The sequence below is a fragment of the Ananas comosus genome, linkage group 9, assembly GCF_001540865.1.
Source record: "Ananas comosus cultivar F153 linkage group 9, ASM154086v1, whole genome shotgun sequence".
Taxonomy (NCBI): Eukaryota; Viridiplantae; Streptophyta; class Magnoliopsida; order Poales; family Bromeliaceae; genus Ananas; species Ananas comosus.
In genome coordinates, this window is record NC_033629.1 from 11,893,410 (window position 1) to 11,915,541 (window position 22,132).

The 22,132-nt window shown below is 35.1% G+C and overlaps 2 protein-coding genes and 1 pseudogene across 5 annotated transcripts; all 3 read right to left on the minus strand.

Annotated features, from left to right (window-relative positions):
- LOC109714807 lies at positions 1,419-5,490 on the minus strand (annotated as a pseudogene).
- LOC109715915 lies at positions 6,865-11,087 on the minus strand. 4 transcript variants are annotated; one of them, XM_020241153.1, is made up of 7 exons: positions 10,881-11,087; positions 9,028-9,247; positions 8,513-8,663; positions 8,195-8,322; positions 7,932-7,994; positions 7,476-7,544; positions 6,865-7,365 (listed from the first exon to the last, which is right to left on the minus strand). In XM_020241153.1, exons 2-7 carry the CDS (start codon positions 9,217-9,219, stop codon positions 7,294-7,296), a joined length of 675 nt encoding a protein of 224 aa, XP_020096742.1. In that variant the 5' UTR covers positions 9,220-9,247; positions 10,881-11,087; the 3' UTR covers positions 6,865-7,293. The 4 variants fall into 4 exon arrangements, with proteins under 4 accessions (XP_020096742.1, XP_020096740.1, XP_020096741.1 ...); XM_020241151.1 differs by having other exon boundaries at positions 9,028-10,665; XM_020241152.1 differs by lacking the exon at positions 10,881-11,087 and having other exon boundaries at positions 8,204-8,322; positions 9,028-10,778.
- Positions 16,388-20,795, minus strand: LOC109715499. The gene is made up of 2 exons (XM_020240533.1): positions 20,667-20,795; positions 16,388-19,775 (listed from the first exon to the last, which is right to left on the minus strand). Exon 2 carries the CDS (start codon positions 19,714-19,716, stop codon positions 16,804-16,806), a length of 2,913 nt encoding a protein of 970 aa, XP_020096122.1. The 5' UTR covers positions 19,717-19,775; positions 20,667-20,795; the 3' UTR covers positions 16,388-16,803.

Here is a 22,132-nt window from a genome sequence, read left to right on the forward strand (position 1 = left end):
TCAGCTCGTTTAATAAATGAGCCAAACATGAGTTGAAATCAGCTTGCTCATGTTCGGCTCGATAACAGCTCGAATACCTATATTTTATATTTATATATATATATATTACTTGATTTTTAACCCGACTTAAATATAAAGCCAAACTCATTTATAAAATTTCAACCATTAAATCAAAATGTAATAAGTAAAGATTTCATAAATTCATTTTGTATACATATTTTTTCTAATTTGTTTAATTTGTTGTGCGTCAGTTTGTGTCCGGCTCGTTAATAAATCAACCGAATACGAGCTGAATTTTTTGGCTTGATAGTTGAACGAGCCAGCTTGCGTTCGGTTTGTTTATAAAGCGAGCTGAACACAAGCTGGCCTAGCTCACGCACCTTCGGCTCTTTGACACCATATATATATATAGAGAGAGAGAGAGAGAAAGAGGTCGGTATACTATTAATAATACGGAGGCCTCCGTGCTATTAAGTTGTTTTCAATGATGCGGCTTCTAAATTAATGATCAGCTCCGTTAAATTTGATCTACACTATTAAAAGTATTTGAAAACTAAATTTTATAATTTTTTTGACATTATTTGACTAGTGATAAAAAAGTCTTAAAATTGACAATTTTAATAACCGATATGATGCGTTTATGAATTTAACAGTGTAAAATAATTTAAGTCCGATAAAATTTTTATAAAAATTTTTTTTTAACTATTTTCACTATTGAAAGTATTTTTAATCTTAAATTTAAGTCTTATATCATTATTTTTTATAAAATTTTTATTTTTGCCGTTTATTTTTAGACCAATTGTTTATTTTTAGATCAATCATTTGATATATAAATGATGTCGAAAAATTATGAAATTTAATTTTCAAATACTTTCAATAGTATATTATAGTCTAAAAGAACCGATGGTTGATTTGAAAGCTACATCATTAAAAACAACTTGATTGCACAAAAATCTCCGTGCTACCGATTGTATACCAGTCGGTCTCTCTCTCTCTCTCTCCCTCTCTCTCTCTCTCTCTCTCTCTCTCTCTCTATATATATATATATATATATTCTCTCATTACTTGTTCAATTTATATAACCAGTTCGCCAAAGTTTTTAAAGAAAAAAAGATGCATGCATGCATATAAATACTTAAAGGTTGAGAAGAAATTTGAATTTGTATTTACAAAATTTTGCATCCTATGAATATGAAATCCACTTTAAAGTTGAAATCCAATGGCATTACTTGAAAAACACTCAAATAATTAGCATCATTATCCTTATGTAATAACAAGCAAAACACTGCCTAATTACCACTAGAACACAAGCCTTTTCTTATAACACCCAACAATTATCACTAAGGACAATTTATCAATGTTAAATGCTACTTACACTTCCACTGGAACAACTGATAAAATACAAAACAAAAGTACAATTAATACAGGATCGATCATATACAATAATTCTTATAACAAATCTTTAAAAGGATTTACAAATAGCAAACTACTAACATCCATGATGGTGAATTCTGCGCGAGAAGTAAATTACTTACAAACACATCCTCAATTTTTTTTTTTGTCCTTGATCTAAATTGCTTCTATCGAATGATTTGGAGATTTTGTTAAATAGAACGGCGCTCTCGCTACTAAAATTAACAGCTCTGGCAACCTTTGAGTTGATGAAACTGCTGGTTTTTTTCAATAATCAATTCATGTCATTCGATGAAACTAAGATTAGAAATGAATACAAAAAGAGAGATATTGTGACACCCCAACAGTTCTGCATCGGATATGAAAGGGGTTATAATTGAAAATATAAGGATCGAAGATTCTAATGCTAATAACTAGGCTTAAGCATGGCCTGGGTTGTTGTTACAGAAACATTTTCACCTTTCTTGAAGTATCTTGGCTATCCACCCCTTCTTGTCGTCGAGACCCGCAAGGTGCACCAGGAAGTCCCCATCAGAATAGGCTCCTAAAAATTATAAATTTATCATTTGTAATTTCAAATGTGAAAACTTAAATATATATAGTTAAAAGCTCGAAAACAGAAATTTGAACAGGTGCATACACATAATAGTTTGAAATTTCTGTCAGCAATATCAATTTCTCAACTATTTGTCAAAAAAAAAAACATTTAGAATGACAGTAATTTGAGTTTGAATCCTTTATTAATTCTGTTTTAAGGAGAGCCAAGATAGAGCAGGGGAGGATAACATGAAGAACCTTTCCAGGTAGTCCAAGGGTAGAAGATGAGACGGTACACGGATTTCCACGAAGGGAACCAAGGGTAGGAATTGAAGAGACATTGCATTGGTGATACGCGGACGTGGGCTCGCGCTTCCTCCGGCGGGAGGGAGTCGATCAGGTGTTTCATCGCCGCATTGTCCCCGCTCTTGGTGGAACCGAAGCGTATGAACGACGTCTGATTCCACCATGCATCAAGAAACCATTCGCTCCACTCTGATCGCCGCACGAAGAAGACACCTGCGAATTAAAGGTGGCGGAAGATCAAAAGAAGTTGCCTTCTAAGCAAAAATGCTCAACTCAGAATGTTCAGTTTCTCGACTCATATGAAAAACTGACGGAACAAAGCGTTAAATTCTTCATTGAAACAGGAAATTTGCATAAATTGTTTATTTTCTTGTCTTTCTTTTTTAAAGTTTTCAAGGGTGTCTAATAAACAGGTTCTGAGTTGATTTAGACAGAACAACAATCACATTAAACTTAACCATCGAAATGTTTTCTAAAATACAAGTCATATTTTCGTGATATTCATGCCATAGCACTAGTTCATGAATTTTTAACATGTACCGATTTCGCTTCTGAACCATTTTTGGTTGGTACGCGATATTAGAGTTGTCACATCAATGGTACAGAAAACTATCCACTTCGTTCATTTTTTTAGAAATGAACAAATTTCAAAATGTGAAGCAATTAAGCTTCGAACTTAGGACCTGAGATACCGACCATCAAATCTTTAGCTAACTGCGCTAAATACAGTCGGTGATGCTACAGAAATGTCTACACAAACATAACAATAGTTAACATACTTTCCAACAATAATCCTCGGGACAAATCAAGTCAAACCAACTACACATTAAATGAATAAGAATGTTACCAGCACTCCTAACAAAATTCTTCCTCATTCATATAGGATTCAAACATGAAGAAAACAAGCAAACTAGAAACATAACTAAACAAGGAATTGACTAAAAATTTAGAGACTAACATGCTTAGTCATAAGCTGAAATATTAGGAACACACTGTAATTTGCTCAAGATCAACATACAAATTTTGGGAACTTTTTTTTTTCATACACCGACATGTTCACTTTCTCATTACTTCTTTTTGGCTACTATACTTATCATTCTAGTTATGAATAAAACAAAACCTAGCTACGTTCTTGTGAATAATGCTACTGAATAGGTAAAATGATGTAAAAATTATAATGCGACCGACGTCACCTGAATTAACGCCGTTAAAATCCTCCGTCACGACCAGGTCCGGTGATGCGCAGTAATCATCGTGCCCGATGACGGCGTAAAGAATATTCTCCTGCAAAAAAGAGAATATTCCGTTAAATACCAGCGTGCTATGGCATATATTGAAAAAAATGATTGGAAAATTAAAAGCAATATAATTAATGTTCAAAACACAAATTAAAGGGCAAGGCCTTACCAAGGATATATCCGGATTCGTCACCACTGTGTCCTAAAATGCCATAAAAATTTGAAAAAATAAATAAAATAAATAGTAATTGTTACAATTGAAGTATTATAAAGATAAAATGCATGGAGACCCCTTAACTACATGACATTTTGAAAATGGCCCCCCTCAACTATATATATACATATATATATTTTTTCATTCAAAACCTTCCTAACTTTGATCATTAATTAGGTAAACATGTATTGAACATACCTGATGAACTATGGACCATTTTTAACCTACTACTTTATCTTTCAAAAATTTTGATTTTACAATCCAACTTTTTATTTTATTTGACTTGAGTCAGTCAACGGCACTTTAACTTCAAAAATTTAAACTAATTTTTTTAATTTTATAAATTTATGATCGCGAGAATTATATGAAGTATACTAACTAAATATGTAAAGATATAGTACGCAGTCAAACTTTAAAGTCAAGGCGCCATTGGCCGACTCAAATAAAAAAAGATTTAAAAGATTGGATGATAAAATTAAAATTTTAAAAGATTGGATACTCGATTTAAAATATTAGGAATAATGTCTAGTATGTTCTTCAAAAATTTAATAGGAATAATGTCTAGTATTAGATAAGTCCACTATACCTAATAATAGGAATAATGTCTAGTATGTTCTTCAAAAATTTAAAACTCTTGATTGACCAAAATGCCACTGTTGATTATAAAAAATTTCTTCAAATATACTTTTGATTCCTAGAGTTTGCTAATAAAATTTGGGGTTTAGAAGGACATTTTAAAAAATAAAGAGTAAATTTAAAAGTTTGAATAATAATAAAGGATATATAATGGAAGGTAAGATATACACTTATTTTAAGTGTATGTACAACATTGCTCTTATAATTATTATTAGGCTAAGTTACAAAAAATCTACATTTTGCCTATAAATATCTATTTTTTCATTTTTTTTTCTTTTTGACTCTCAAAAATCTACATTTACATCCTTAAACTTTTAAAAACATATTCAGAAGGGTACAGTGTTAACGGAGGCGACAAAAATAACCAAATAAATCTTACTTCTGCTATATTAAAAAAATAATTTTTAATATATATGTATTTTTGGTACAAATTATAAAAAATGGACGAAATAGTGATGGAATAAGGGGAGCTAAATATAACAACTTGAAATGTTGAGATGTTGAGGTGATGAAATATAAATTTTTAAAATTTAAAGAGTAAAAATGTGAAAAATAATTATTTATAAAGGAATTTTCTGTAATTTAGGCTTATTATATTATTATATTATTAGATTAGAAATTTTATTTGGAGAGAGAGTGTGGGGGTGGGGGGGGGGGGGGGGGGGGGAATGAATCTCACGGCGTCGTTCCAGAAGATCCAGTGGTAGAAGGGGAGCGGGATCGGACGGCGGGGATCTTGCTCCAGTTGGGGGACGGCTGGGATCGACGGCGGCGGCGCCGGCGTCGGCGAAGTCGTAAGCCCATCCGCGCCGCGTAGGCCCGCTTGTTCGCCCCCACCGCCTCCATGACGCCGCGAAACGCCCTCCTCCTCCTCTTACTCCCTCCGCCGCCGGAACCCTCGTCGGAGAAGCTCACGATCGCGATCGTCGGCCGCCGCGGCGGCGGAGGAGAAGGAGGAGGAGTGAGGGGAGGAGGAGGCGGAGGCGGCGGGGGCGGAGGAGGCGGTGCCGCGCGCTCCGGAGCGGTGGGCGCGGAGGAGCCATTGTTGTCGTCGGCGGAGGAGGCGCGAGAGGGAGTGGAGCCGCTCCTGCTGCTGCTTTTCAACGAGGGAGTGGAGTGGAGTGGAGTGAGTGAGTAGAAGAGTAATTAGTAGAAGGCATAATTATCTATATACCCCTCAATTTTGAAAATGTATAATTTATTTTTTTTTTATTTGTTTTTTGGGAAAACTTCAAATACTCCCCTTCTAGTTTCACTTTTTCTTATTTTAGTACCCTGTTGTTTAAAATGTATCAAATTAGTACCCCGTAGTTTCGCACCTTCTCACTTTAGTACCCTGTGGTTTAAAATGTATCAAGTTAGTATCCTGTGGTTTCGCACTTCCTCATTTTAGTACCATGTGGTTTCGCACTTTCTCATTTTAGTATACTGTAGTTTCACACTTTCTCACTTTAGTATCCTGTAGTTTAAAAATCACAGGGTACTAACTTGATACAAAAATAAAACCACAGAGTACTAACTTGATGCACTTTAAACCACAGGGTACTAAAGTGAGAAAGTGCAAAACCATAGGGTACTAACTTGATACACTTTAAACCACAAGATATTAAAATGAAAAAGTACGAAACCATGGGGGTTTTTGAAGTTTTCCTTTGTTTTTAATATATTTTTCGTATGTTAATCTGTTATTCAAAATTACCCCCGCAGTTACCGTTCGTCAAGTTATCTCGGGTTAAACGTGAGTTAAATGTCTATCAGAGTTTAAAAAAAAATCAAAATACTTTTTTTGGTCACTAACTTAATGACAAATGAGAAAAGTTGATAACGGTAGAAGAGTATATTGGAAAGACCAAAATAATAATTTTATAGAAATAAGAATTATTACTAGTAGTTCACTAACAGAATTTAACTCTAATAATTTTATAGAAATAAGAGTTTATTTATAATAACTTGGAACGTAAAACGGATATTTTTAATATTAACTATTTAAAAATAATAAATCAGCAAGTCGAAAATTTTTTAGTATTATATAAGCAATTGCCCATCAAATAAACTTCAATTTATCCCTAAAAAGTGATTTAATGCATTTTTACTTTATTTATACTGCAGTTGAAAAAAATACTTAACTATTTTATAGTTTAATTTATTTATAAATTTTAACTATAAATAAATTAAAACCTTTGTTTATTTTCACAAATTTAGATAATATATTTTCAGCAACTCTAGCAACTGTAAATTTATTAAAACAAATATTTTGTTTAAATTTTAGAGTCAAAAGTATCATAAATTAACTCAAATCTTACAAATCAAAATATTAAATAGTAAATTTTAAAAGATCAAATAGTTAATTCAAAATAATTTATAGTGTAGATAATTTTCAGTAAAATTAAAATAAAAGCATAGTTAAATTCAAAATTTTGAACTACAGGATAACAAAATAAAAATACACTAAATCACAAAGGGCAAATTAAAATTTACCCTTAAAAAACAAATATATTCTTAACTCTTTAATAAACTTGATTTAGTTTTCTTTTAGTATCCAATATATAAAACATCATTTTACAACCAAACTTTAATATATTCAAAAGTTTAGCAACTAAAACATTTAAGTTAAAACTGCACGGATTGTATCCCACACATTATACTCTATTATCCATGGTTTCCTTATGTTTTAGGTAGGTAGAAAAATTTATGAGTAGTCCCTGTATTATCCCGGTATTAGAGATCGACTCCTCTCACTTTTAACAAATTGCAAGGATATTCAGTGGTTAGTAACATGGGGATCTTGCATTACAAGAGTTGTAACAAAGACTACACTTGAGCTTCTGTCCTAACACAAGAAAGAAAACCACACATCAGTTTCCATAAATTAGTTTCAAGGATTCACCAACTTCGTTCGTCGTCGTTGTCGTCGTCGTCGTTTGGTATAGATACGCGTTCTTCGCTTCCCTACGAGTAGAGCGTTTTCAATCTTTTCGCTGTTCGAATAAACCCGACGATAACCTGCACCTCATCCAATTGCTGTAACAAACAAAGAGAAAGCATGTACATCTTAGTTTTCGTATCAAAAAAATGCAGGGATTGTGATTATGTTTGTGACTATGATCAGAGCAGGCACTAAAACAATGAACCTGAGAGAGGAAATGATGTTGCACTCCATGGATCAACTGCTCCTTTGTTGGGTTCGGATTAATGCTCACCTGAATCAGTTCCATAATCTCTAGACATCAGAATCAGAAAACAAAACCAGACATTACAGATGCTACAACACACAATAAGCCTGCAAAACTATTTACAGATACATCTTCATAAAATCGGAATCGGTATCTGCTTTTCAAAATCATTGTTCCCCACAAATATGGATCCTTGTACTTACAGAACTGCAGCTATTATAGAAACTTTCTTTCCACGACAAATTGGATGACCACCAGTGTAAGGGTATTTTTATAGGGTATATATGAAAAATCAGATTTTAGAATGGTGGTGTACAAGTGAATAGATGTGATAATTGAGGAATATAATTGTGAAAGCCCATAGGTAGGTAATACTCATACAGATCAGAAGTTTAGGGATTAGGAGAAATTTACGAGGTCGAAATGTCTCCAATATCTCCACAACGTGGCCGTCCCAAGTTTCGCCAGATTTACTCGCTGCAAATAAATAGTTCAAACGAGTGTAAAGCACCTTTTCCTATAGCAAGCCAATGAGCTATGCAAGTAATATTTTTAAACATGCCCCATGAATATATATACCCCCTCGCCAGAGTTTCGGCCTCACAGTTCATCGGTTAAAGTGATATTGGGGTAAATTATAGGCTCCGCAATTTAATAGAGGCAGCGTAGTTTATTACCGTTTGTACCTTGAAGGCATGGGAGTGGATGTCTCTATGGCCGACTCGGTAATTCGACTTCGTGTAGGATGTCCATGGCCTGGTCTGACGAACTCTTGGCTTTGTTGGTTTCTGGTATTCTATGCTTGCTGTTGTCAAAAGAAATTACATTTTTACGATAAGTGAATTGCGTAACATGATATTTTAAGCTGGGAAAATATTTACACTCTCTAGAATTAAATAACATGTCTTACAATAATCAATATCGTGAATCGCGTAACATGATATTTTAAGCTGGGAAAATATTTACACTCTCTAGAATTAAATAACATGTCTTACAATAATCAATATCTTTTTCTCCCATGTCGGAGCTGCTGCAGACAGAGTTATCACACTCGACATCGTCGTCGTCGACTTCATTGCCCGTTGGAGCTTCTAAAACGCTCAATGCGTTCCTCTGCAACTTGACCTCAACTCCATTTTTAAGAACCTGCTACCCAAAAGGTTGACGCTAGTCACTTTCAGAGATTAGAGAAATAACTGCATTGTACCATACGGTACAAGGTGAGCTTAACCTAACAACAGGGTTGTTGCTTAAATTTACCGAACTTTGTGTTTTGTTGCCAAATAAAAACCTGAGGTGTATAAATTGCAAACAATATCCTATAGCCGACCCATTCAATTGCATAGAATTTGAGCTTAGAAAATAATAGGAATATAAGAAAAGGAAGTGTTATTAAACAAGGCCTAAGTTTTTTTTACATTCTCGTGTAGCTTACAACTAAGAAATTAATATCCAAACATGTTTAATGCATAAAAGAAGGAAACTGCTGATTAAGGGAAAAGTTATATACCAGCCAATGCCAGCCACCAAGACCGACGGCCTTTTTCACGACACCTTGTAGCCCAACCAAAACAGACTTCGTTCTGTTATTACCGGTGACAATAACTTTAGTGTGCCTCGGAAGTACCGAAAGCTCCTCATCCCCACTTTCTTCTCGAGAAGGAGATAAAACACGGGACGAACACAATTCGGCCTCAATCATTGGCGCAAAAAAAAGAATTGAGCAGCACCTGACTCCGCCAGTGAAGAAAACATTAAACCTCATCGATATAACCAAAACAACAATTCATTGTTCAAGCCGTTCATCACAACTTGAACTCAATGATTTTTGAACACCGACGCACATTATATCCGATTGATTACGGGTCTAAGTTTCACATAGACTGATTTCAACACCAAAACCTTGAAATCTATGCCCCAAAGAAGTGTAGGTACGCAATCAGCCTAATTGCAGCCTTCGCAGAACTGCTGGTTCACGCACAGAGCTGTTTGAAGAAGCATTAATACTCGAATTGGAACTCCTGCTTTTTGGGTCCAAAAGCTCTTTCTTCCACAAATTTTGAGTAATGAAGAAGCAATTATCAAAGAAAGCCCAAACAGCAAGTCCTTCATGACGCGACCTAATAGCGAAATGTAGCTCAAACCTTTCGATTGCGACCGAGTGGTAGTTATCAACATACAACAGCTAGGTCAAACAAGAAAAACAGTAACATTTACAGGACCCACCATCACTCGAAATTATTGAACCGAATTCATTATTTGGTGCCCCAACCAAATGACCATTGATGAGTCCGTAGCAATTGTCATGTTACTTTCAATCAATGTTGATGGGTTTAACTTAAAACTCCTGCTTATTTCCAACTTAATCTGCAGGTATAATTTAAAATTGAATTCCGAAAAGAAAAATAAAACAACTTTTCCCTAATTGGTAATTTTCCTATAAATGATTGTTCCAAAACCACTGCATGCAACTAAAAATAGGACCTTGATAGCAAAGATTAAATTTGCAGTAATTGATGGGTTTAACTCAAAAATCCTCCTTGTTTCCAACTTAATTTACAGGCATAATTCAAAATTAAATTCCAAAGGAGAAAAATACAACATTTTTTTCCGAAATTAGTAATTTTCCTATAAATGTCTCTTCTAAATCCATTGCATGCAAACTAAAAATAGCACCTAGATTGTAAATTTCCTGCCTAAATTTGCATTAAAGCAGGAAAAGCCCAATCTTTGAACTCTTAACTCTAATTAAAAGCTCATTGCATTAAGTAAGAAATCAAATAATAGTAAAGCTCTCACTTTTCACTCCTCTCTCATTCAACTCAGATTACAAAAAAGAACAAGACAAAATTCAAATTTATAAAGAAAAAAAGGAGCTTTGAATCAAATGCCATTTTATTATCCCTAAAGGGAGAAAACCCTAACCAGAATCACTTTCTCCAAATATATATATATATTTTTTAACTTAGAAAAGCCCAATTCATCACTTTAAACGAAACAAATGTACCTAGAAAGAATTAAAAAAAGAAAGGATCTTTATATCAAATGCCATTTTATTAGACCTAAACTAAAAACCCTAACCAAAACCCTTCCTCCAAAAATCCTTCGTATGAAACCCAATTCATCAATTTAAGCGAATCCAATGCACCTAAAAAGGAAACAAAAAAAGAGGATCTTCAAATCAAATGCGGATTATTAGACACCCCCCCAAAACGAAAACCCTAACCAAAACCCTTCCTCCAAACCTCTCCAACTATGAAAAAGAATAAAAAGAAAAAAAAAAAAAGACACCCAATTCTCCAATTCAAACAAAACCAATGCAAACAAGAGCCAATCCCAAATCCAAATTTCGCAATCCCTCACCTCAGTCCCCTAATCCGCGCGCGCAAAGCACCAAATCGCACCTAAATGCAGTGGTTCCACGCCACGAAAACGCCGAATCGGACGTTTCGGGGCACGGGCGATCGAAATCCGGGGTCGAATTGGGCGGAAAAGGAGTTGGATTAGAGGGGGAAAAGGAACAGAGCAGAGAGTGTAAGTAGAAACAGGGGAGGAGAGAGAGAGAGAGAGAGAGAGAGAGAGAGAGAGCGCGTACTAAATGCTTTCCAACTGCCAAAATAGTATGCGGGGGACCAGCTTTAACGTACGGCCTCTTTTCCCTCCCATCGTAGCCTTTTTGGTTTCGGTATGGCGTAACAAGTCGGCCTCGGCTTCACGCTCGGCGCCGACTTCAAATTACGGCATTCCATCGTTCTGGGAAATGGGTCAGGGGCTCGTGAACCTCCCACTACCAGGATTTTAAAAAAAAGGCCAAAAAAAAACCTTTTGCATATTTATCTCGATTGTTATTATTCAAAAGTTTTAAATAATAATTTTTAAAATTTTGAATAAATTTTTAAAAATTAATTAAAATATTTTGACCAATCAAAAATATATAAAATATTTTTTACATTTTCAACAGTATATTAGGTATTATCCAAATATATATACACACACTCCGAAACTATACAAATAATTTATAATTAAAATTGGCCAAATTATACATTTAAATCCTCCAATCTTGAGATGCGTGACACTTTGATTCGCAAATTTTACTTTATTATAATTTTTGACTATATCTCGTTGTCTGATTTAATTAATTAAATAATAATATATTGACATATCATTTATTATAACACGACTACATCGCTGCAATATTAGTGATGCGTCATCATTTAATTAATTAAATTCTACTATAAAATTACTTGCAACAAGTTAAAAAGTTTTAAGTAGAATTTGCATTTGAAGAGTGAGGATTGATTGTCCTGTCCTTCATAGTTTGAGAAACAAAAGCGTAATTTAGCTTTAAAATTCAAACTATAAAAATTTGTCATGTGTTTGATGTTACAATGTAGTTTTTTGAGAGCTTAAACTATTAAAGTATTCAATTGTTTAGCGCTATTTCATATTAGATTGCTAAATATTTAAAAATTTTAATTATGTAGCCAAATTTATAAATTGAAATAAACCTTCACAAAGTTCATATAGTGTTGATTTTTTTTTTTTTTTTGCTCCCACAAGAAAGGTAACATGCAAGCTTTGTTTATCTCTTTTACTGCTTAAAATTTTTTTTTTTTTTTTCTATCCAGCATTAATTATATATTTTATTAATACCTTTCGAATTCAAAAATAGCAGCATTTCGATATAATTCAAAAGACAGAAGTCGGAACGAGAGCAAAGTCTTGGTGATTGCTTTTGTCTACCCAACTTTTTTATGTTTTATTTTATTTTTTTAATAAATTTTTATGGTTATGAGCTTATTTCATGTACTCGTTAATATTTAAATTTGGAGATCGATTATATATCTTTATTTGTTTTCTTATTATATTGTAAGATCGTCAACCCTATATTCATTTTTTTTTAATATGAAAATACAATAATTTTATTTGTTAAAATTAATATAATAATACGGCGAGGCTTTGTTTTTTAATTTCTCATTTGAATTAAAAAAAAAAAAAAACAAAAATCCCCAAGGCGTCACGTGCTCACAAGCCTCTGGAATAGCAAAAGCCGACCGAGCCGATCCGAGCCGAGCCGAGCCGAACTAAAGCCGAGCTCAATGAAACCCTTTCCTGAGAGGAGTGGGGCCCAGCGACAAAGAACGTGCCCTCCCCATCCAGCTGTCACGTCCCCAAATATCCGCACCCGGAAACGTGACCCCCAAAACCGACCACGTCACGATACCACAACCGGGCCCCACGTGTGAGTTACCGGGTGTAGAAGTGGGTGCGAAATAATCCGGTGCGTGTTATTTTCCCACGGTGGTTTTATACAATGCGGTTAAAGTCCGGCATTCGCCTCGTTTCAAGTCCGGGGTGGCAGCTGAGGAGCAATGATTATCTTATCGGATCGGGTTAAATCTGCTATATAGCCCCGTACTATTTCTCAATATTTATACTTTAGTACTTCAACTTTTTTACTTTAACATTTTAGGCCGCAACTTTCTATATTTTCTTTGAAATAATTATTTTATCTCCTCCACATTAGAAATAATCAATTTTCTATTTTTTTTCACTATCAAATAAATTTGACCTACGTAAGCAAATCCACCGCATAAAGCTGATTCCAATCAATGACCTGGATGCGATTGATCCACTATCAATTAGCTTCTAGTAAGACTAAGTCATATTCAAATCAATTATAAATAGACTTTAATACATACATATAATATATAATTATATTATATATATATATTATATAATATATTATATTATATAATATATATATATATATCCGGATTATGCTATCGGTAGCACGGACGCACCTGTACTACCAAGTTGTTTTCGATGATGCGGGCTTTCAAATCGACGATCGGTCCGCTTAAACTTAATCTACACTATTGAAAGTATTTGGAAACTAAATTCAGATTTTTTCGATATCCTTTGACTAAGTGATCAAAAGATATCAAAATGACAATTTATGGCCGATGTGTGTGTTTGTGAGTTTAACGGTGTAAAATATCAAATGCGCATGAAAATTTTATAGAAAATTTTTTTCACTATTTAGAGTAAGATCAATATATTTGATCTTGAATTAAATCTTTTATCATTATTTTTTATGAGATTTTTATTTTCAGCCGTTCAATTTTAGGACTACTTGTTTGATAGGTAGATGATATCGAAAAATTATGAAATTTAGTTTCTAAATACTTTCAATAGTGTAGATCAAGTCTAACGGAGCCGATCGTCGATTTGGAAGCCGCATCATCGAAAACAACTTGGTAGCACGGAGCCTCCGTGCTACCGATAGTATAGTAGCCTAGTTCTATATATATTATTATAATATATATATATATATAGAGTCCGGCTGGAATACTATCGATAAACACCAAGGACTTGGTGCTATGAGTTTTCACCATTAGTTTAACTCTATTTGATTATTTTTACCGTTAGATTATACTATTCAACCAACCACCACTCAACCTTAGGGGCGCCCACATCATCCTAACCGGTCCATTTTCAACTCAAGGGCTAACAATCAATAGTACCGAATACTTGGTGTTATTGATAGTATAGTAGCCTAGTTATATATATATATATATCACTTGATTGATTGCTGGGGACGAAAATAATTCGCGGCAAGTTTGTGGACTAAATTGCAATATTTGAACAGTACAGGAACTTATCCATGCATCTCACTTTACCCTTGTGAGTGGTAATCGATCATCATCAAATCCAACAGTTGGTTTTTCAGCCTTTAAATATTCAAATATTTACACCCAAAAATTAAAAAGAAAAAGTAAAAAATAAAAAAGAGTGGGGACAATTGTACTGCAATTATATTCCACCCTTTTAATTATTGCCCCCGTACGTGATAGAGAAATTAGATCGTACTAAAAAAAGCAATACGAAATTCAAATAATTTTTTTCTCTAGATTATTATTATTTTTCGAGAAAATTTCAAAAATTCCGTGTAGCTTTACATTTTTTCATTTTAGTATTCTATGATTTAAAATGTATCAAGTTAGTACTATGTAGTTTCTTACTTTATCACTTTAGTATCCTGTGGTTTAAAGTGTATTAAATTAGTACACTGTGGTTTTATTTTTGTATCGAGTTAGTACCCTGTGGTTTTATTTTTGTATCAAGTTAGTATCCTGTGATTTTTAAACCACAAGGTACTAAAGTGATAAAGTGTGAAACCATAGGGTACTAACTTGATACACTTTAAATCACAGGGTACTAAAATAAAAAAGTGCAAAACCACATAGTACTAACTTGATACACTTTAAACTATAGAATACTAAAGTGAGAAAAAGTGAAACCACAGGGAAGGTATTTGAAGTTCTCTTATTTTTATAAATTAATAGAATATTTTTGTTGGCTTAAATGGGCCAGTATTCTGTTCTGTTGCGGAAGCCTATGTTGGACCGAGTCATATTCGGCCAGTATTTTGTCCTGTTGCGGGAGGTTATGTTGGACCGAGTCATATTCGAAATGGTGTGAGGCTAGGTGGGCCAAGTTATATTCGAAGTGACGTGAGGCTGGATAAGTCAAGTTACAATCGAGACCCGTGGGCGTTGTATCTATACGCTTTAAGTGAATTGATTGCGCATTTCTAACCGCTCGAGTTTTTAAAATTAATGATTAGCGCCAACAATCCAACAATTTTTAGAGAACGTCATAAAGTATTATTTAATCTATGAAATCAGCTACGTTGTAGTGTGAGCTGCAGTCCGTGTGGTCGTGAGTTTGATTCTCGCATGTAATTTTACTAAAAATTTTTAAATAAAAAATTAGCATATTTGATATTTAAAACTATAAGAGGAGTGATATATTGTTCCTCAAATTTTAATTTTATTATGATTTTTTACTCGAACTTTTTAAATTATTATAATCAAATTTTATAATCTAATTTAATTAACTAAATATTAATGCAACGTTAATATAAAAGTAATGTAGCATTTGAACGGTTGGCATATCATCAATCACAACACTGCTAACATTATTTTTATATTAGCAATTTATCTATATTTCACCAAATAAATTAGATGTTGGATATAATTGTAATAATTTTAAAAAATTAAGCTAAAAATTATAATAAATTAAAATTTACGAACCAAAATATCACCCGTCTGATAGTTTGAGGACCAAGCATTAATTATTACTCAAAAAATTGATTTGATAGAAAACTTTTTATTAACTACAGAAATATATTTAACACCCCCACACATCTGAGAGTGTTAGCCCCACGATTTTATACAACGAATGAATTTTATGATTATCTTTGATACAATGTTGTTCAAAAAAATCGAAGTTATAAGATACATTTCACATTAATGAAATAGTAAGTTCCTAAAATCTGCAAAATAGTGAGCAATATACGAGTTGAGCTAGAATACTCTCAAAAGCACCATGAAAGTGATGCTTTTGAATTTTTAGCCATTGGACGGAGAGGTGTGAGGTCGAGATGATGGTGGTAGGTGATGGTAGATGAAATAGTGTTTGATCCAAAAGCTATTAGTAATCAATGAGTAGATCTAAGGGTTAGAAACTTAGAAGCAACAGAGGATTAGTGCTTCTAAAAGTATTCTAGCTTAATTCAGCAATATACTATTTCTCTCACATTTGCAATTCACTGAAACCAAAAACACTACAAAAGAGTAGCAGTGAACTGCAGTTTGGTTGCTCTCAACATGTTTAACTGAATCTGACACAGTAAATTATCTGTCAAATGGTTTACAAACTAAACTGTTCTTACATGTATGAATATTCATACATGTATAAGGTTATGTTAAAAAGAAAAAAAAAGAAGGGTAAAAGATCATAATAATGCAGCAACAAGATCAACTCATAAAATGGTTCCACTTATGAAGTACTACACAACCAAATCGAGATTAAAGCACATTGGATGGACAATAAGTTTCTGAGTTCAGTATCAAATCGCGAACAAAATATCCACGAACGTTAGGTATACGCGTGGTTGCACGATACAATTCTCCGATGCGTTGTGCGGCTCAGATTTACGTTAGTAGAGCCATTACAAAGTAGAATAAAATGCAATATAGGAGGTTAATAAACCATTTTGGAAACATCATTCACAGATGAAGTTGCTAAAACTAACTACCATCAACATCATCATAATCTAAGCTTTTTTTTTTCTGGTTCTATGGATTGAGAAATATATATATGATTGAGACAAATTTCATTGATATTTGAAGATGAGTGATTTTTCTGTGATTCTTACGCGGAAATACAATAAAGAATATATAGTGATGCAATGAAGAAACAAACCGGAGAAAATCAACTATATCTGGAAATTTGTGAGAAGCCTCGTAAGTTTCCTTAGTGTTTCTCGAGCAGATACCGTGTCGGGATGATGCTCACCGCAGATTGAAGCCCTGATAAATATAGCCTTTCTGATGATGTCGTCACCTTTATCATATTCCCCGCCTCTGAGCATTAGCTTCGCTCTCGTCTCCAAAACAGCCGCTTTCAAAAGCGCCAGCTCCTGCCAAAGATACGTGTGACGAGCACGCTTTTGAACCGGTCTAGAGCAGCAAAATGACTTGTCTAGAAGCCGCTTTTCGGTGCGAGATAGTAGAGATTCTGCAGCAAGTTCCAATGCATCGGTGGCAACCCGTAAAAGCTCTAGTGATGCGTTACAGCGAGAGAAGGTGGCGAACGTGTGAACTGCGAGAGGCAGGACAACACGCTTTATGAACAAAAGCAGCTCGGTTGGTCTTAATTCCGTTAAAGAAGATTCCGTCCCAAATCCGAACACTAAGAAACAAGCCGCCCATTGATGCTCCGAGTGTTGAGACAGAGAACCTCTAAGGTAAATCGATTGAACCACAGCAACAGCTGCGCGGGCCGCTCCTCTTTTGCGAGCATATAGCCTAATAAGTTCGTGAAGATGGATACAATCAGGCTTCGCACTAGCCTTTGCCACCCCAAATCGCATCAACATGGACGCAGCCTCTGCTTCAGATCTCCTTACACGCGAAACTGAAAAGCTGCTTCTTAAAGCGCGAAAGTACTTCTTCCATGCGGACGCACTTTGATGCTTCTCTGAAGCCTTGCCCGCAGCTAAGGCCAATAGATGGATAGGGATCGATGAGGGACCAAACCAACAACCTACTTGGACCATTCTCGACGCCAAACTCCTCGGTCCGTCGGCATGATCGAATATAGAAAGGCACACGTCTAAAAGCTGGACAAGCACTAAGTGCTTTTTCAAGGCGAGTGCTTCTCCATCAGCCAATGCAAAGTCCCTCAAAGGCATCCTCTTAATGGCGTCGAGAAGCCTACGTGGAGTTATTGGAAGCTTGGAAAGTATAGCTCCTACTATACTGAGGCCTAGCGTAAGCCTCCCGAGTTTCTCCTCGATAGTTCTAAGAGCATCAATTTCCATTAATGGGTGGTGTTTTACATCCCCTTTCATCAAAGCCATCGCCTCGGCACCGGATAAATAAGAAAGCTTCATTGGCTCGAAACGCATTATGTGAGTTAGGCGCGTAGTTACTATGACGTGGGTTGCTCTGCCAAAGCACGGAATGAGATCCATTATATCTTTTCTATCCCACCAATCTTTCTCGTTCTCTAAATTGTCGATAATAACTAAGAAGGGGATATCTCTCATTAGTTCTTTCCTTATTCTAGCAACGGCTTCTTCTTCTTGCTCTTCGAAACATCTTACCCTTTCCTTCTCTTGACAATGGTTTCCGACACTTAGATCGACTTCTAGAAGAGAACGTAGGGCCAAATAGCTTTGTCGAATATATCTACTTTCCCCTTGAAGCCACAAAATCATTTTGTACCTTTGAGAATATCTATACGCATATTCCAGAACCAACTCGGTCTTGCCGATTCCTGCGTCCCCAGAAACACACGCGATACCCTTCCCATAGAGGATATTTGTTGATCTTTTCTTCTTTCTACACCTCCCTCCAAAATTAGCTCGCAAAGTGCGACATTGCCTTTGCATTTCAATTTCTTTCTCGGATTCTTTCCACAAAACCGGTTCTTTTCCTCTCACGCTGTTTTCTCTTTGTTGCTCCTTTATATCGATATCTCTACGACCATTTTGCGCATGCCTTGGTTTGAGCTTAAAGTATTCTTTCTCTCCATCTCCACGGACATCGCCGAACAGAATTAGCTCCAAATTTGATAATTCTTTAGCCCGACCGACGAAAGCTTCATTTCGAGGGAAAGGAAATTCCTCCCTTTCCGCCTTTTCTCTCCATTGATTTATTCTATCAACCACACTCCTCCTCCCTAATTTTGTGCCCAAAAGAGCCACGGCTTGTGATATGCAGTCCCTTAAGTTACCACCGTTCGCCTCTAACTGCGAATCTACCATCCGAAGAAGCCCGTCGACCGCTTCTCTCCACTCCCTCTCCAATCCATTATACATCATCCACAACTCACCGCCATGTTTTTCCCAAATTTCTCCCCTTCTCTCGATTATATCTCTCGCTAGACAATCACAAGCACCCAATTCGAAGTAAATGGGGGCAAGATTCTTCTTACCCGAAAAGCATTTGAGCTCCTCTATGGTGTAAGGATTTCCAAATGACTTCTTCGAGAGGATGATCACTCCATAGGAAGAAGAATTCATTATTCTTTCCGCCGCATCATGGCCGCGAGCATTCCTAATCCGAGCCTGATCAGATGCAAAGCAACTGATCCCTTGTATCTCCAATTCGGCACGGAGCCAATTAACGAATCGCAACAAAGAAGGCTTATGCCCATGAAATCCTATATACACATCGCAGCTCCTAACCCGATATGCAGTGGAAGAAACAGAAGCAGAAGCAGAAGCAGAAGCAGGAGCGCGAGAAAATGAAAAGCTTTTCCCGCTTTCTCGGCTTCTTCTCGATCTCTTCTGCTTCTCTCTACAAACCAACTTACCACTATTGGTTCCTTCATTAGTATGCGGCGAATCGCCATTGCAATCGCCAACGAAGGAGGAAACTGCACTAGGATTGTTGTAAACGGTGACTGGCGTTCCGTAAGTAGTCGGAGTGCATAAACTTAGAACGATGCCGCCGTTTGGAGCACTGTGATAGGATGTCGCGAGATCGGGTGCGGATTGAAAGCACGGGGAGAAGAAAGGGGACTCATTTGCTGAGACAAATGCCGAGGAGGAAGATGAGGGATTCCTCGAGATCGCAACAGATGGTGCTCCGCGATCAACGCTCTCCTGTCGAAGCTCCATACATCCATCTTCATGTATTATCCAGCTCTTGGAATGTTTAGACTTCAATTCATCCTACACTGCAAAAACCAATTTAAGAAAAGATGATTTCAATTCCAAAAATCTTGTAATGAATCATCGGTATGAATCTCATGCAAGTTAAATTGGCAACATTAAAAATTTAAGTACTTCTGTAGCTAAAAAAATTATAGTTTTGAACTGGTCATAAAATCACTGCACTGTAAAAAGGGAAAAGCAATAAGAACACAAACATACACAAACATACACAAACATACAAAACTTAGCAATCATCATGAATTTATATCACTAAAAATGAAATTAATATCTCCTGTGTCCAAACATTGTTCTCATGAATTGGAAATGAAACAGTTTAATCTCAGCAAGATACTTAAGAAGTGGAATTTTTAAAGGTACCCACACAAAAAGGAAATAAAAATAATAATAATAAGGAATTATATGATTCAGAGAATGGATGATGTAAAGCATGGATTAATTCAAATCAGCAGGAAAAAATAAAAAGGAAATAAAAACTACATCAAAAGAGAAATTTGTACTCCGCGTACAAAGTTTAATGATATTTCCCAAACACAAATCTTTTATTGTGGGTTATTCTAGATCTGCAATTTGTGTCCAAAGATCTCAAACTCCAAACTTGCACCCCCAAAAAAAAAAAAAGAAAAGAAAAAAGAAAAAAATCGACCTTTTTGAAGTGAGAGTAAACAAGTTCACAAATTGCTCATGTAATACACACACAAAAAAAAAACATATTTGTAGATGTCTCATAGCAAATGGAAGCCAAATATCATTCTCCAAAACCAAAAATTGAAACTTTAGGTTCTGCTTAAATAGAAGCAATCAAACAGAAAAAAAAAAATTATGACTTAAACAGTGAAAGATGCGATTTTTATACATGGAAAAAGATTAGAAAGATGGAACCCAAAAGAGCTTACACTGTTCCTCTCTAGATTTCTCTGTATCTCCCAATGCCCAATCCAATAAAAGGGTCACACCCAAGCTCTAGTGTATTCTTAAACCATGTTATGTATACAAGGGGGCACAAGGTGAGAGAGGTTTTAATAATAAAATAAAATATACACAAGGGCTTTGAAATGTATGGGTGGTCCATATACAGTGTACTCTCTCAATTTTGCACCTTGGTCCTTGTAATAATTTACTTTTATATTTTAGTCTCTGTTTTATGTGGTACACTCAACATATAAACGTATAAGTATCGGTTCTAATTTGAAGTTTCCGCTTTAATTCTGCAACAAAGAAGAGTTGCGAGATAGTAATTTAATAAAAATGCGCAGATTCTAATAACACTCTATCAAATAAATGTTATACATATACCAAAGCGAAACATGCCTACTTAATTTGAGAATACTCTTTTGCTTGTAAAATATGGTATTTTCGTATTTTTTTTATTCACATTTTTAGCTAAGTTTATTTTTAAATGAATCTATCTCTCAAAAAAAAATCTGGTTATATTTTTTCTGTTTTTTTGGAGTGTATGAAGAATAGTAGCTTCTCCACTTCACACTGAACATACATACACCTGTCCACTTAAAACTGATCATCAATGTATTCTAGATCACATCTTATGATACCTTACATTGTATGGAATCTTTGGACCACTAGAGTTGACATTAAATGAATACATATATAGGTTCCCTTTGCTCCTCCATATTTAGGGATGCAAATGGATTTGAGTTGGTAGAGCTACGGTCCCGATTCGCTCCAAATAAGGCGATAAGTGGGAATAAAAAATATATAATCCGCCCTAAGTCCACTTCGATCAGTCAAGTAAATGGAGCGGGAGGCGGGATACTCCTTTCTTCCTTCGATCCGTGTCGACCCACCAAAAATCCACAAAAGCCCTCTCCCGTCCTGATCTGTTTTGAATAAAACAGTAAATGAGGGTAAAAAATAGAATTAAAATTTACCTGTCCCGAATCCACCTCGATCCAAAAAAAAATAGAGCAAGAGGTGAGAGAACTCTTTCGCCTCCAGATCCATCCCGTTTGCATTCCTATCCACACTCGTGCTCAAAAGGGGGCCATGTTTTGTAGAGGTGAGACATCTTGGTTTTGTCCCATAAAGCCCATTCCTCTTGTGAATGAGGTACTTGTATAAAATGAGGGATATATAAGCTTTTTTAAAAAAAAAAAAATTATGCCTTTTCCTTTGTGGTTTTTTGGGGAAATTTAAGAGGGTTATGTAGGTAAAAATGATGGAGACACAACCAACCTAGGCCATTTTGAAATGGCCTGCTTAATTTTATTTTAGTTTGGTTGGCACTTTCTTAATTTTTGATTTTTTACATAAAAATTGAGTGATTTCACTTAAATAAGCTAGATTTTTTTTTAATCAAATTTAATGATCTAATAATTACTTATTGACAAAGAAAAATAAACAA

What these genes read in the sequence shown, in the direction of transcription:
- LOC109715915 (XM_020241151.1), bottom strand. Translation starts at nt 9,282, where the DNA reads ATGAGGTTTAATGTTTTCTTCACTGGCGGAGTCAGGTGCTGCTCAATT. An exon ending in AGAAAAAGATATTGATTATT is followed by an intron (nt 8,323 to 8,512) that starts GTAAGACATGTT and finishes TTTTGACAACAG; the next exon opens with CAAGCATAGAATACCAGAAA. An exon ending in ATGCCTTCAAGGTACAAACG is followed by an intron (nt 7,995 to 8,194) that starts GTAATAAACTAC and finishes ATTTATTTGCAG; the next exon opens with CGAGTAAATCTGGCGAAACT.
- LOC109715499 (XM_020240533.1), bottom strand. Translation starts at nt 19,716, where the DNA reads ATGGAGCTTCGACAGGAGAGCGTTGATCGCGGAGCACCATCTGTTGCG.